At 42.8% G+C, this 12,915-nt stretch overlaps 1 protein-coding gene across 2 annotated transcripts in view; it reads left to right on the top strand.

Moving 5' to 3' along the window:
• The window catches only part of AFG2A (AAA ATPase AFG2A), a 159,947-nt gene that overhangs the window by 121,305 nt on the left and 25,727 nt on the right, over positions 1-12,915 (top strand). The window contains exons 15-16 of one of the 2 annotated variants that reach the window (XM_021554965.2): positions 5,473-5,637; positions 10,126-10,179. In XM_021554965.2, coding sequence (XP_021410640.2) covers positions 5,473-5,637; positions 10,126-10,179 — 219 coding nt within the window. The remainder of the gene's footprint in view (positions 1-5,472; positions 5,638-10,125; positions 10,180-12,915) is intronic. The other variant, XM_021554966.2, reaches the window with a different exon arrangement.

Raw genomic sequence — 12,915 nt, 5'->3', positions numbered from 1 at the left:
GGGGCTCTTGGCAGGAACAAAGCAGTATCGCTTGACTCGGGAGCCTGTAATTACAAGACTCCAGCCTTGTGGCACAGTGAATAAGCATGTCACCTGGAACAGAGGAATTTGGGGTTGCCTCCTGAAGCAGCTTGTGCTAGATGGAGCAGGAGTAAAAACCTTGTGGGATAATAAAATTTAGCTCTCCAGTGGACTATGGTTTTTAAGTCCTTAATGGTAATACTCCCGTGTGTCACGTGTCTTTTCCCTTCAGCATCTTCTGTTAATTTTGGTAATTAACCCATGGTTGCAAAAAAAAAAACCTCCAGCAATCTCTCAAACAGGATGGATGAACTTCCTGTACTTGAAACTTTCAAAGATCCTAAAATGCCAGGCGCTTCCTGATCTGTTGGGCTGGGAGCATGACCTGCTCTGGCACAGAGTTGAGAATGAAAATATCGGGCACTGAGGTGAGCCTCAAAAGCATAGGGGAAGCACCTTGATGGGAGCTGCCTTCACTCCTGCCAGAGGTAGATGATGGCACAAGAAGACCTTAACACTTCCCACACTTGTAACACATCTGTCCTGACATGTGAGTGAAACCATGGAAAACATCTCACAAACAGCTACTGCTTGCACAGGCTTCCTGGAGAAGCTGTGTATTCCCCATCCCTGAATGTGTTCCATGCCATGCTGGATGGGACTTGGAGCAACCTGGTCTAGTGGAAGGTGTCCTTGCCTATGGCGGGGGGTTAGAACTGGATGATCTTTAAGGTCCCTTCCAACCAGGCCATTCTCTATTTTATGATTCTGTTTCTTTAAAATGACTTAGGAAAGTTCAAAGTAAAAAAAAGAATTGCATTACCCAGTAAAGTTACAAGATAAAGAGCTTCTCTTGTATTGAGGAGCCCATGTAAGTAGGAGCCCCGACCGCAGTTCATAAATAGCAATTGTTAATCTAAATTGGAAAGATTGAGTTACAAAGGAACTATTCCCAGTCCTCTCATTTTCATCAGTGGTCTAATCCCAATGGACTCCAGGGGCAAAATTAAACTTTTAGTTGCATTTTTTGGGTTTTGCATTAAAAGCAATGTATTTGATTGAAAGGAAACAAGTTTAGTATAAAAATCTGTTCCTACTTGTGGATATTGATTGCATCAGAGAACATGCAGTAACATTGATTCTCCAGAGGACCTTCTCTACCTCCTGAACTGATTTGCTTTCTCTTACTCACCTCAATATGCCATTTACTGCTTGGGTGTTTTTAAGTTGTATTTATTTTTGCTAAAGTTAGGTTACCCTCTCGCACAGTTGATGTGTGAATTTTTGTTATGTGATTAAGAATGCTTTTGTATCCTTTGACAAAGCTGACTAAAGGTAGATATTTTTTAAAAAAGGGAAAGAGGAGGAGGAAAATTAGCAAAGCCCTAAGGTTAAATCTGGTCTTTTCTTAACAGGAACCACAAATATTTTCTAGGCTTTACCTATTAATGTTTTCTTTCTTCTTTCCTGAAATAGTTGTCTTCATAGCTACACACAAAATACACATTTTTGACCTAGCTATCTTTTCCAATGATATATTTTGAGGAAATACTCAATTTTAATTACAGCAAAATTAAATGTTTCTTTCTGAAAGGCGAGGAGTTTCTCCTTAAAAAACTATGCTTTTTCTGTTGATGATACTCTGCATTACATAAGAATTATCCCACTTTCCTTCTCTTCCCCAGTGGAGCATTCTATCTGTGTACCACTCATAACCTTTCAATGCATGAGCACTTAGGCATCTTTCATAGCTGCTGTGGTAACAACAACAAAAGAAAATCACATAAACCTGCAGAAGAATTGCTCAGTGGTATGAAGTACTCTGGGTTTGAAATATTCTGGTTTCTACCAAAACGCTAATTACTTAATTTTGTGTCCTTCCTGGTCGAGGTAAATCATTCAGCCCTCGCATCTTGACATCAGTGAGTTGTGTAGCTCTTCGCACACATCAATTAATTTTTGCCCCATCAATTTCCCACCTCCTGTGTGCTGCTCACCCCAGATCAGGTTTGCATCTCCCAGTCGTGAGCAGTTCATCTCACGCTCCCGGCAGCTGCATCTGCCCAGGCCTGCAGCCCCACTTCAACTCTTCACCCTCCCCCTCCTGCCTCTGCTCCTGCTCAGCCGAGCCACCGCCTGCTCCTGCTGAATCCCTCCTCCTCCCTCTCACCAACATGGATCCATCTTTGTGCCTTGCCTATGGATCACCACCTAATCCCATTGCACCCAGCCCAGGGCGGTGACCTGGCTGTCCTTATCACTCTTCTCCCCATTTTCAAAGTGCATGTTGCAAGATTGAAGCTCCATCTTCAGTCGTTCCACAGGAATGATCATCCACAATCATTCCACAGGAATGACCTGTGAAAGTTGTAGTGAGATTTGGAGCAGCCATCTCCAAAGCCCTATCCATTGTGAGGGCTGGATCACACAATATCCCACTGAGAAAAGCAGAAGCTTCTAGGTTTGTACTAAAAAATGGTGTTGAGAAGAAAGTTGGTGCCAGCATCCATCCAACTTAGCCCTGCTGGTTGGCATCACCTAGGCCTTGGACTTGAAGAGCTGCAGGTGCCCACAGCATGTGCCCTAGCAAGCTTCCCTAAGCAACCCAGAAGAGTTCACTTCTCTCCAGTGAGCAAAAATATTATGAGGGATGTCTTGTTCCCTTACTGCCAACCTCTGTGTGCAGTTTGATTCTGAATTATTTTGGCCAGAAAGAAAAAGCATCTCTGTGAGAAGTGTGCAGAGTTGAAAAGCCTGGGAGGGCAGCATGATGCCCTGCAAGCAAGAGAGGCCTCAACTTGCTGTTGTGTTCCGAGTGGTCAGCAGCAAAGCAGCTCTGCAGCCCACCCATAGCCCCTCACCAGGCCTTTTTCCTCCAGGAATACCGGATAGGTCCAAGCAGGCCCCTTCCTCACCCTCTCCTGCTGATTTTAGCTCCTCAGGAGCATGAAGAGGGGAAGACTGGTGGCTTGTCAAGGGGCCAAGGTGATGGCAGCAGAGCCAGGAGCAGTCAGGCTGTGCCCAGGGTCTCCCAGGGTCACCACATTCGGAGGGCTGGAGGAGACCAGCTCTCAGTTCAATCTGCTTTTGTCTCCAGGGGCTGGAGGGAGTCTGACTCTCTTCGCAAGTTCAGGTTATAGAATATTTTCTCTCCTTTTTGTCTGTGTTGATACAGCCAGCATGCACTGCTGCAACCGACTTGTGCGTTTTTTGTACAGGTCCCAGCACATCTGGTCGCCTTGGATAAGGTTCCTGGCCTGATTGTAGTAAAAAAGTAATGATAGCATGCTTAAAACTTGGGCCCTCAACTATCAACATAAGTAAAACACAAAGCACTGGGGACAAACTGGAGGAAACAGAGATTTTAGTCACTGACCAGAGAAAAGTATGTTCACTGTGCTCTGTCTGCAGTTGTGCTTTTTGTGTCTTGGAACTGAGAACCAGGCAATGGAGCACTTGCTCCCAGCTGAGTATTTTCCCTGTCCCACCTGCACCACAGCCCTGGTCATTCATCAGTGGGAAGTTAAGTTGGCTCTAGAAAATGTTCTAATTATCCTGGGTGTCCTGATGAAACCTGCTTTGGTTTGAAAGAGGCACCGCCATGCTCATGTGAGCATTTCTTATTTCTTCTAAATAATAGAATTAGCTATGGGCATTTCCTTAAGAGCATGCAGAACACAATTGCAATTTAATTCCACTCCCTCCAAGCCTAGTCTTGAAAATGCAAATTTCTCTTTCAAGTGTGTTGGCAAAATAATGGCAACGTTCTCACACAAACACCCGATTTAGACACTGAATTATACACTGGTCAAGTTATTGTCAGTGAACTGAGTTCATCAGGAGTGGAAAACAGCACAGTCTGCTGAGCAAATATCAGTGGACAGCTTGTTTCTTGCTCTCTTCTGTAGGGATCCAGCACTGGCCACTGCAGAGACAGGGTGCTGGGCTGGGTACTGACCTGTGGGCTTCCCAGCCTTGCTCTGTCCTTGCACAGCTCCGTGCAGCACCACAGGGCCATGCACTTTCTGCTGAACATTTTCATGCTTTGTTTTAAAAATAACAAGATTTCTCTTAACATTCAGGATACATTTTTCCACTCTGAAGCACCACAACAGTCTTTTTAAAGAAACGCTAGGAAGGGTGTTAACTTGATCAATGCTGTGCAGGAAGGAAAGCTCTTTCCTACTATTTTTTCAGCATGACTTTCACTGACATGATCAAGCTGGGAAAAGACTTATTGGCTGACAGCCCAGGACAGCCATGCAATATCTCTAGTCATCTGGAACTCAAACTAGTCTACCCAAGGGAGAACCGTAACATAAAAACAATTTAGGTTACATACTGAATCTTATAAACATTGGTTTCTAAAAAAATAGTTTAAATACTATTTATGTGCATTTGCTATGCATGGGATTATTGTATTTTGCTTTCCTTGTTTCCAAATGTCAAGTAAGAAAGTAAGAAAGGTTGGAGGGTTCTTACTTTTTTTACTGTAGATGGTTTTCAGAAATCTTGGAGATTTTTTATAAACATAGGGAAATGAGCTTCCTGCCTTCTCATAAATTTAAGGGCTTGGCTTCTCCTCTATATTGGATATAATTGTTTTATATATAGATAAAGTTTATGTTTTGACCCTGTCCAGAAAGATGTTTGAAGGGAGCTTCCAGAGGCCCAACAGTCCCCTCCTACACACATGGGACTTTCACCACATCAGGGAGAGCTTGACTTCCTCTGCTGAGCCATAAAACCCCCAAGGGCACAGTTTCCACAGCCTCCTCAATAACCTGCCCCGAGGCTGTGTTTCTCTTCTAGAAATTTTTTCCTCCCATCCAGTCTGAACCCTCCATGCTGCCCTTTGTGGGCATTGTCCCATCTTAGGTTTTTTGTCTCTGTTTGCTCTGCCACCCTCCTACGCCCAACATAAACTGAGTAACCCTGAACACCCAAAGTGCAAGGCCAAACACATGTGCACGGAGCTGTGCATCACTGGCCTCTCTCTGGTGTTACCTTATTTTGCATAAAAAACCTCATCAGAGTAATCTGCTTGTCTGTAAGCATATGCAGCTCTAATAATGTGGGATAAAGCAATGTGGATCCACAATGTAAGATTCACTCCAACAAAACCCTTCTTTTCTCTGCTTGTTGTCTTGGTGGAAGATCTGAACTTGGGATATGTCCATTGCCACCTGCCCTTCTGCCAAGTCCTAACATTCCAGCATACCTTGCAATAAGTCTAGAAGTATTGTGTTAGGAAAATGATTGTGGTTCCTCTATGATTCCTTTTTTCCATAAACTGGTATTTCACAAGCTGAGTAGCCTTACTGTCTTTCCTTGTGGAGGTTCATGCTTTTGTTTAAACTGTTGGTTATTTGGTGGTGGTGTTGTTTTTGAGTTGTGTTTTTTTTACTTCCTTGATATGCTGTAACTTTTTCTGTGATGCTTTCATTGCAGGCCCTGCTGAGGCCGGGGCGAATAGACAGAATTATCTACGTGCCACTGCCAGATGCAGCCACTCGCAAGGAAATCTTCAGGCTTCATTTCCAGTCCATGCCAGTCAGCGATGAAGTCTGCTTGGCCGAGCTTGTGGAGCGCACACAGAAGTACTCAGGAGCAGAGGTAAAACTTCCTGGAGTCAGTGCACAAATGGTGTTTAAAGTTCAACTCAAATGTTCCTTGAGCTTTCTTGGAGTGCTGGTAGGAATTATGAAAAGGAATATTTCAGATATTCCTGTGTTTTTGCAATCTGGCACTTTTTTACTTCAAGGTCCCTGTCAGAGGAGTGGTGCCAGGGGAGGGGTCTCTTTCAGGGTGAGCCTTCATACAGTTGCAGGCAGCCTCATTAAGGTTGTGCTGCCAGGACTGGAGGGAGGTGGAGGCAAGCTCTCCCAGACTCCCCAGACAGTTCCCCTACATCTCCAGGAATCTTTTGAGTGCAGGATTGTGACTGAGAGCCTCAGGAGGAGAGAGGAGAGATGGAGGTAAGTAACAATGCAGGGGAACCGCGAAGGAGTCACTTTGAAGCTTGTATTTTCCTACTCCATATAATTAGGATTTCACAGCAGCACTTATTGTTACAGCTTGTTGCTATTACTTAGCTTCTGACAGTGGATGTCAGACAATTATTTCCTGTCCTGGGCAGAAGGAGAAACTTTCTCAGATGCTGCTGCCTGGCAGTTATAGTAAGTATCAGTACCTTAATGGTCACCATCCTGCTCCCTGAATATTATTCATGTCAGTGTCTCATGAAAGGATTTTTCATTCTTTCCTCATTTTAATTAATTTAGAGTAATTATATTAATTCAAAAATTCAAAGAATGTTAATAAGGGTGCCAGATTGAGCTCTTGAAAGGTATGAAATACCAGAATTTCCACCTTGCTGTAGCCAGCCCTAGTGTCTGCATTATCACACTATCTAATTACATAGTCATCTTCAGCTTTTTCCATAGAGTGGAAAAGGTGCTTTTTTCCATAGAGCAGAGTGGAAAATGTGGTGTGCTTGCCTTGGCTCCCCATCTCTCTGTGTGCTGTTTACAAGAGCAGGGAAATAAGCTAAACTTTTGTCTTGGGTGATTGTGGAGGATTCATGTGATTCCTTGAAGGCCCTTCTCAAAGGACTGGTGGTACTCCCAGGCCACACTTCTCCTCATTTAGCTGTCACTTAGATGCTGGTAGCCTGTAAAATGCTGTGCTGCCTACTCATAACTTCTGGCTGGTGTGGGCACTACTAAGTGTACTGTGGGGTCATTTTGGGAAGCTGTGTCACAGCAGACACCAAATGAGAGTTTTCCTCCTCCACAGCACAGGGCAGACTGCACTCTGGGAATGAATGAATGGTTGGATACTGTGTAGTGAGCAGAACTGGTTTGTGTAGCAGATCTTTCTGCCCAGAATGTGGGCTCTCACAATTGAAAAAGAGGCAACAATAAAAAAGATTTCATGCTTAAGTGTTGGTCTGGAAGACTTTCACAGCTCTACTGCTTCCACATTTTGGAGCAGTGACCTGTAACAGAGTTATGTTTATATTTAAGGGACAGTGACACAACTTGGGAAAATTTATCTGCCTCTGGCTCAGTTACAAGCCTTCAAAAACATAAATATAAACATCTCCTCTGTTGCATATGGCAACTGTCGTCGTCTTACCAGGCAACAACTACAGTGCTTGTATTTTAGAAATTCCAAGCATATGGGGATTTCCTTTGGATCTGGATCAGCTGAAAAGCTAGTGGTGAATTCCATTGCCTGGTTGATAAGGAGTCACAAATGTCTTGGTGCTGGCTTTGTACAGAACCAAAAATAAGTTAATGGGTCATTGAGTGCAGCTACAGCCTGGTTGCAGGGGAAAAAATAAAGCTGCCTGTTTCTAATATCGCATTTCTCACAAATTTTGTTCTTTTGCATCATGTGAAGTATTATAATAACTGGGGTGTAAAGAGTAAATACAGAAAAAGCCTCAGTCAGGGTTCCTTGGAATAATACATAAAGTCTTGATAGTTGGCACACACAGTGGCCAGTTTCATTAAAGCCTTTTCTTCCCAGTGTCTCCAGCTCCCAGCTTTACAAATAGTTTCCGCTGCTGAATGGCAAGTTCCCATTCCACTGTTCTAGCCTTTGTTCAGAGAAAGAAATGGAAAATGCCTGGTTTTGTGACTAGAAGATGCTGTATGAATAGGGAGCTGCGTGTAAAGATGTGTTGAATCATCCTGACATGAGCTGAATAAACAGCCAGGAAAGTGGATAGTTCAGTGTGCATCTGGCTTCCAACTTGGCCCCTTTTCAGATCAGATACTTGTGTATTTTTGCCTGTCATTGCTTATGACCAGTTATCTCTGTTCACCTGCTGGATGTACGTTTCTCTTAATGACTACCTTTAAAGATACATCAAGATAGCAAAATAGGGTGATTACTTCCCACTGTTTCATGTGAGGGAAGGTGGAAGATAATTTATGAGGGTGAATTACAGTTTCCTTCTCTCGTGTGTCAGTTAAGTTTAATAAAAAAAAAGACATTAGATGAGCAATACCTGTATAGTTAACTTTTAGGTTGAAGAAATACTCAGCTTTCTGGAAATACTGGAATTTGAATGCAATCTTCATTTCCAGACCTTTCTGAAGTAGTGCTCTGCGGCAGTACTTGGGCTCTTCTTTAGGGTTACTGCATTTTATTTTGGGCCAAATTGCAGGAGGTCCAACTTTCATAAAACTGATAATTTTTAATGGTTTTATTTAATTAGAATGTCTGCACTCTGATCACAGTTTGATCACAGCTTTTCCTAGAACATTTTCACTGTTGTACTTCATGCTGAGAAGTTTTATCTGTTTCATTTCCCATTGAAGTAGGGATGATTAGAGATCTGACCACAGAAGTATTTAAAAGCAATGTTTAAAGTACAAGCAGTGTGAGTTCTTTGGGTCTCATTTGCTTGTTTTCATGGTGCTGCCACAGCCAGCTATCCTTAGGAAAGGTGGGTTTTCCATAAACTCAGGTGCTCCATTTTTCAGTTTGGGGTTAGACAAGCAATGGATAAAGAGAGTGTTTCCCCACTGGAGAAATATTTTGTTCCAGAAAGTAGGTGATAAAAACGAAAATAAACCCAGCAGAATGAGAGATGTTCTTTTATTGTCTGAGCCGCAGTCAGATGAAGTTTTTGTTACAATTTAAAAGGCGTAGAGGGAGGGTTTAGGCAGAAACTGAAATCAAGTGTTGAATTGTTTTGAGTTTAAAGTTGGTTGGAAGTTATAAAAAATTAAATAATCTGGGTATGATGACAGTATTCCTCAGACGAGCATGCTTATAAAAGTAAGATAATGGGACTGACTGCTTTTAAATTGGTGGAAAGCAGGTCATGGTGAAAGCCAAGGCTGGCATGGTTTCTATAGTATTATCAGTTTCCATGCTTACAGGACACAAGAGTAGAGCGGGAATCTTGGAACCTGTAAATCTTTCACTGGTTCTGAATCGAAGTGGAACAGTTAATGTAAAAAATATCTTTCTCACTTTGCAATAACTCTCAAGGGGAGCCCAGAAAATGAAAGGCAAGAAAAGCAAGCTGATGAACGTTTGCTCTGGCTCAAATAAGAGCAGATGTGATGCCAAAAAGATCTGTGCAGCAGCAAACTAGCTGAAATCAACTCAAGTCTTTGACTCTTAAAATATGTATTCCAAAACATGTTTGTTCTTGTTTACCAGATATTGACATATTTAAGCTAGTAACTTTAATTAAAAACACCCTCAAACAACCAAACCTCTCCAGAATCCTCTGTTTCATCCAGAGGAAGATACTAAATACAAAAGGGATGAGGATGTGTTCCGCCATCGGTGCACAGGAGGGTAAAGACCCTTTTAAGAGACTGGGGAAAGATTTGTCTGTTTAGTAAAGAGCATCTACAGTAAAGGAGAGAGAGGGGGTTTAAATATAGGGAATAAATGGACATTCAAAAGATAAGGATGTGTTATCATCTTTACATCTACCTGTACATGAAGGAAAAGATTTTCCAGACTTAAGGGAAAAGCTTTCTGCTTAACATTATTAAATGGCTGTTCAATCCTATATAGTAACCTGAAATATTACAGTGAAATGTGATTTTCAAGGTGAGGAATGCCATCAAATTGAAATGTAGCAAGATTAAGGCCTGAGATGAACCCCTGATGTTTCTCTTGGACTGGTGCAGAGGATCTGTTAATTTATATCACTCATTGAAAAGTGAACATTTGTGTGTGGGTGGATGAGGAAAAGTCTCAGCCTTCATCCAATATGAGTGGCATGGGATCACCTCCTTCCTACACACATTTATCAGTGCTAAGGATGCATTTGGCATGGATGTCTGGAAGGTGAGGAAATACCTGGCATTGGGAGTGTTTTCCAAATGTTAGTGTTTAGGATAAACGAGATGAATCACCAGAAAGGAAATAAGCAACAACACAGGACTTCCCATGGGATTTTGCCTGCTGCTGGTCTCGCAGGAGGCTCCTACGTGCGGGATGTGCTTGGGTACACTGGGAATGAGGGCAGTGTGAGCACCTGGGGATGTCTGGGAATGGCATTGGCGTGGCAGTGCTGAAAGCAGGACTTGGGGGCATTACTCTGCCTCTCCCTTCTCTTTTCAGACACTTCAGAAAGATCTGTTTCCTGTTGCCCATTTTTCAGAGGTGTTGTGCACAGTGGGTGGATTTTCATCATGTGTCTCGTCTGAGGACTGATAAAGTGCTGTGTGTTCTGACCTAGTGAGGGTGTAGAGCATGGCTGGCAATCAGCACATTTATGCCAAACATAAGGTTTGGTGTAGAGGGGAGTATTGGCATGGAAATATATGCATGGCAAGCTCATCTGGGAAAGAACATTTTCTCCTTCGGTGAGATAATGATTTGCTAATAATTTAATCAAGCAGAGGAGATTTAATGCATCTGGCTGAAGGGACATTAGTGTTTCTGAAAAGGTCATACCCATTAACAGCTCAGGAGGACACAGGCAAAACTGCTTCCTAAGTAACTCAAAGAACAGTGATCCTCAGAGGAACTTGGGGAAAAAAGCCAGAGGGAATTTGAATGAGCACCATCCGTGCTGAGGTATGAAATTCTGCTTGCTTCTCAGACCCGATTTCTTTTTTCCCCATAAAGCCCAAAGAGCTGATACTTTGATTCTTCAAATGCTGAAACAGTTCAGGTGCAGGAACTTTACAGCTGATTTCAACATGTTTTTCTTCATTAACTACTTTAAAGGTATAGTCCACCCAGGTTCTGTAAGTGAGCACTCTTGTGTTTACTTTTGCAGGGTTGTTTTGCAGGTGTCTGGAGAAAGAACATCAGTAGGGAGCATCACTTGTGTTAGGAGCAAGTTCCCTTCCCTTGAGCTTGTACAAAGCAGCTGTAGTTTCACCAAACCAGCTGAGGCCAGGGGAAATGCATGGCTTTGGCAGCAGCACCAACTGTGCTGTTTGCCTCCTTTCCCTGTTTTTCCTTCCCATTTTCCCACAACTTCACCCATGGCAGAGTAACCAGGAGCTCCCAGTTGCTGAGGGTGGCAGAGGGGTGCATGCTGCCAGCACAGCAGGGCACTGCTGAGCTGCCACTGTCACACAGGCTTATAAAAGAGGGACCTAGGCCCAGCCTCTGTCAGCCAGCTTCACTTGCCCTCTGCTCTTGCCTCTGGCTTTGCTGCTTTATTGTCCTAGGCTTGGCTGTTATTCCCAGCAATGGAAAAACATGTTGCTCTTTAAAAGCAGATGGGAATTCATTCCTGAAGGAAAAAATGTCTCTTTAGCCTAGTGCTATTGTTTTCTTTGAGTTTTATTTTTTGATTGTGAGTTATTTCTAGAAACTTGTAATTTAGTTTTTTTTAAATCAGACAGTGGGGATTATTATTCTTTAATGTCTTAAAGGACACGCTCTTAGTATAGTAACGATCACAAGTGGGGGTATGTAAAGTTCAGAGTGAAAATTGCATTTGCAGTGATCAGGAAGGAATTGAAACTGTTGGCTTATTTCTGCCTTTTGAAGTACTTTCATTGGTGTAATGCAAATGCTTATATCAGCTCAGAGTTGAAGAAATGGCTTTTATGTTAAAAAAGAAGGAAAATATAAAAATGAGAAGTTCTTTTTTCTTCACACTGACCTGTTTTTCTGATTTAAACCTCTAGTGCTGGCACTTGATCTCATAAGTTATGATGTGTCATGGGGTATGTGGTTAGGAGCGAACTTGTTGCTTGGAGTTTGTCTCAACTCTAGTCCTAAAATATAAGACAAGGCATGCAAACTGGAGAAAGACACCAAAAAGTTACTGCAGTTCAGAGAAATCTTATTCCTGGTCCTCCCCTCTTGTATGACAAGTTCAGGGCCACCTCCTCTCAACATATACAAGCTTCTGTAAATACTGAGTATATCTTAGTACAGTAGTAAAAGATATGTCTGAAGTTTTCTTATTTCATTGATTTGTATCATTTTCTTTTCGTAAACTGGGGTAGGTGGGGAAAGCAAATATTCTTACATATTCATTGCTATTTCTCATGCCCTTAAGATTAGCAAGTGTCTGACTTGCTTAAGTGCCTGTCGTGATTAATTTTAACAGTATGCAATGTCTGACTGTCCTCAGTGTTCAATTTCTCTTTCTTTCCCTTGGATATGCTGCATTAAGAGGAGGGCCACCAAGTTGATTAGAGGAATGGAGCACCTTTCCTATGAAGAAAAGCTGAGGGAATTGGGATTGTTCAGCTTGGAGAAGAGAAAGCTTTGGTGTTACCTAATTGTGGCCTTCCAATACTTGAAGAGACCATGCAAGAAGAAGGGAGAAGGACTGTTTGCAGGGTTGTAGTGACAGGACAAGGGGGAATGCCTTCAAACTGAAAGAAAATAAGTTTGGATTAGATTATTATGAAGAAATTGTTCCTTCTGAAGGTGGTGAGGCCCTGGCACAGGTTGGCCAGGGAAGCTGTGGCTGCCTTATCCCTGGAAGTGTCCAAGGCCAGGCTGGTTGGAGCTCTGAGCAACCTGGTCTAGTGGAAGGTGTCCCTGCCCGTGGCAGGGGAGTTGGAAGGAGGTGTTCTTTAGGATCACTTCCAGCCCAGGCCATTATGTGATTCTGGGATTTCAAGGAGGTAACACCAAGGCATGATGTCCAGCATCAGCTTGGCCAGGAGAGCTGCAGGAGGCTCCCCACTTCTGCTGTGAAATTACCTTCCTTCCTTAATAGAATCAGCCCTCCAAAACCACGGGTTGTACTTGGTCAGTGGGATCTGAAATAGTTCTGATTGTGATCTTAATTAGCGCTAGGAAAATTTAGATGTAGTACCTGAAGGCTAATTCAGGATGTTTATACCAGATGAAAGCATCCAGAGGAACACCTTGTGCTGACCTACTTGTGTTTCTGGGACTGTGCCAGTTCAATTGCTGTCATGGTAGAAG

Source organism: Lonchura striata, chromosome 4 (assembly GCF_046129695.1).
Source record: "Lonchura striata isolate bLonStr1 chromosome 4, bLonStr1.mat, whole genome shotgun sequence".
Taxonomy (NCBI): Eukaryota; Metazoa; Chordata; class Aves; order Passeriformes; family Estrildidae; genus Lonchura; species Lonchura striata.
This window is presented reverse-complemented; position numbering and strand designations above follow the sequence as displayed.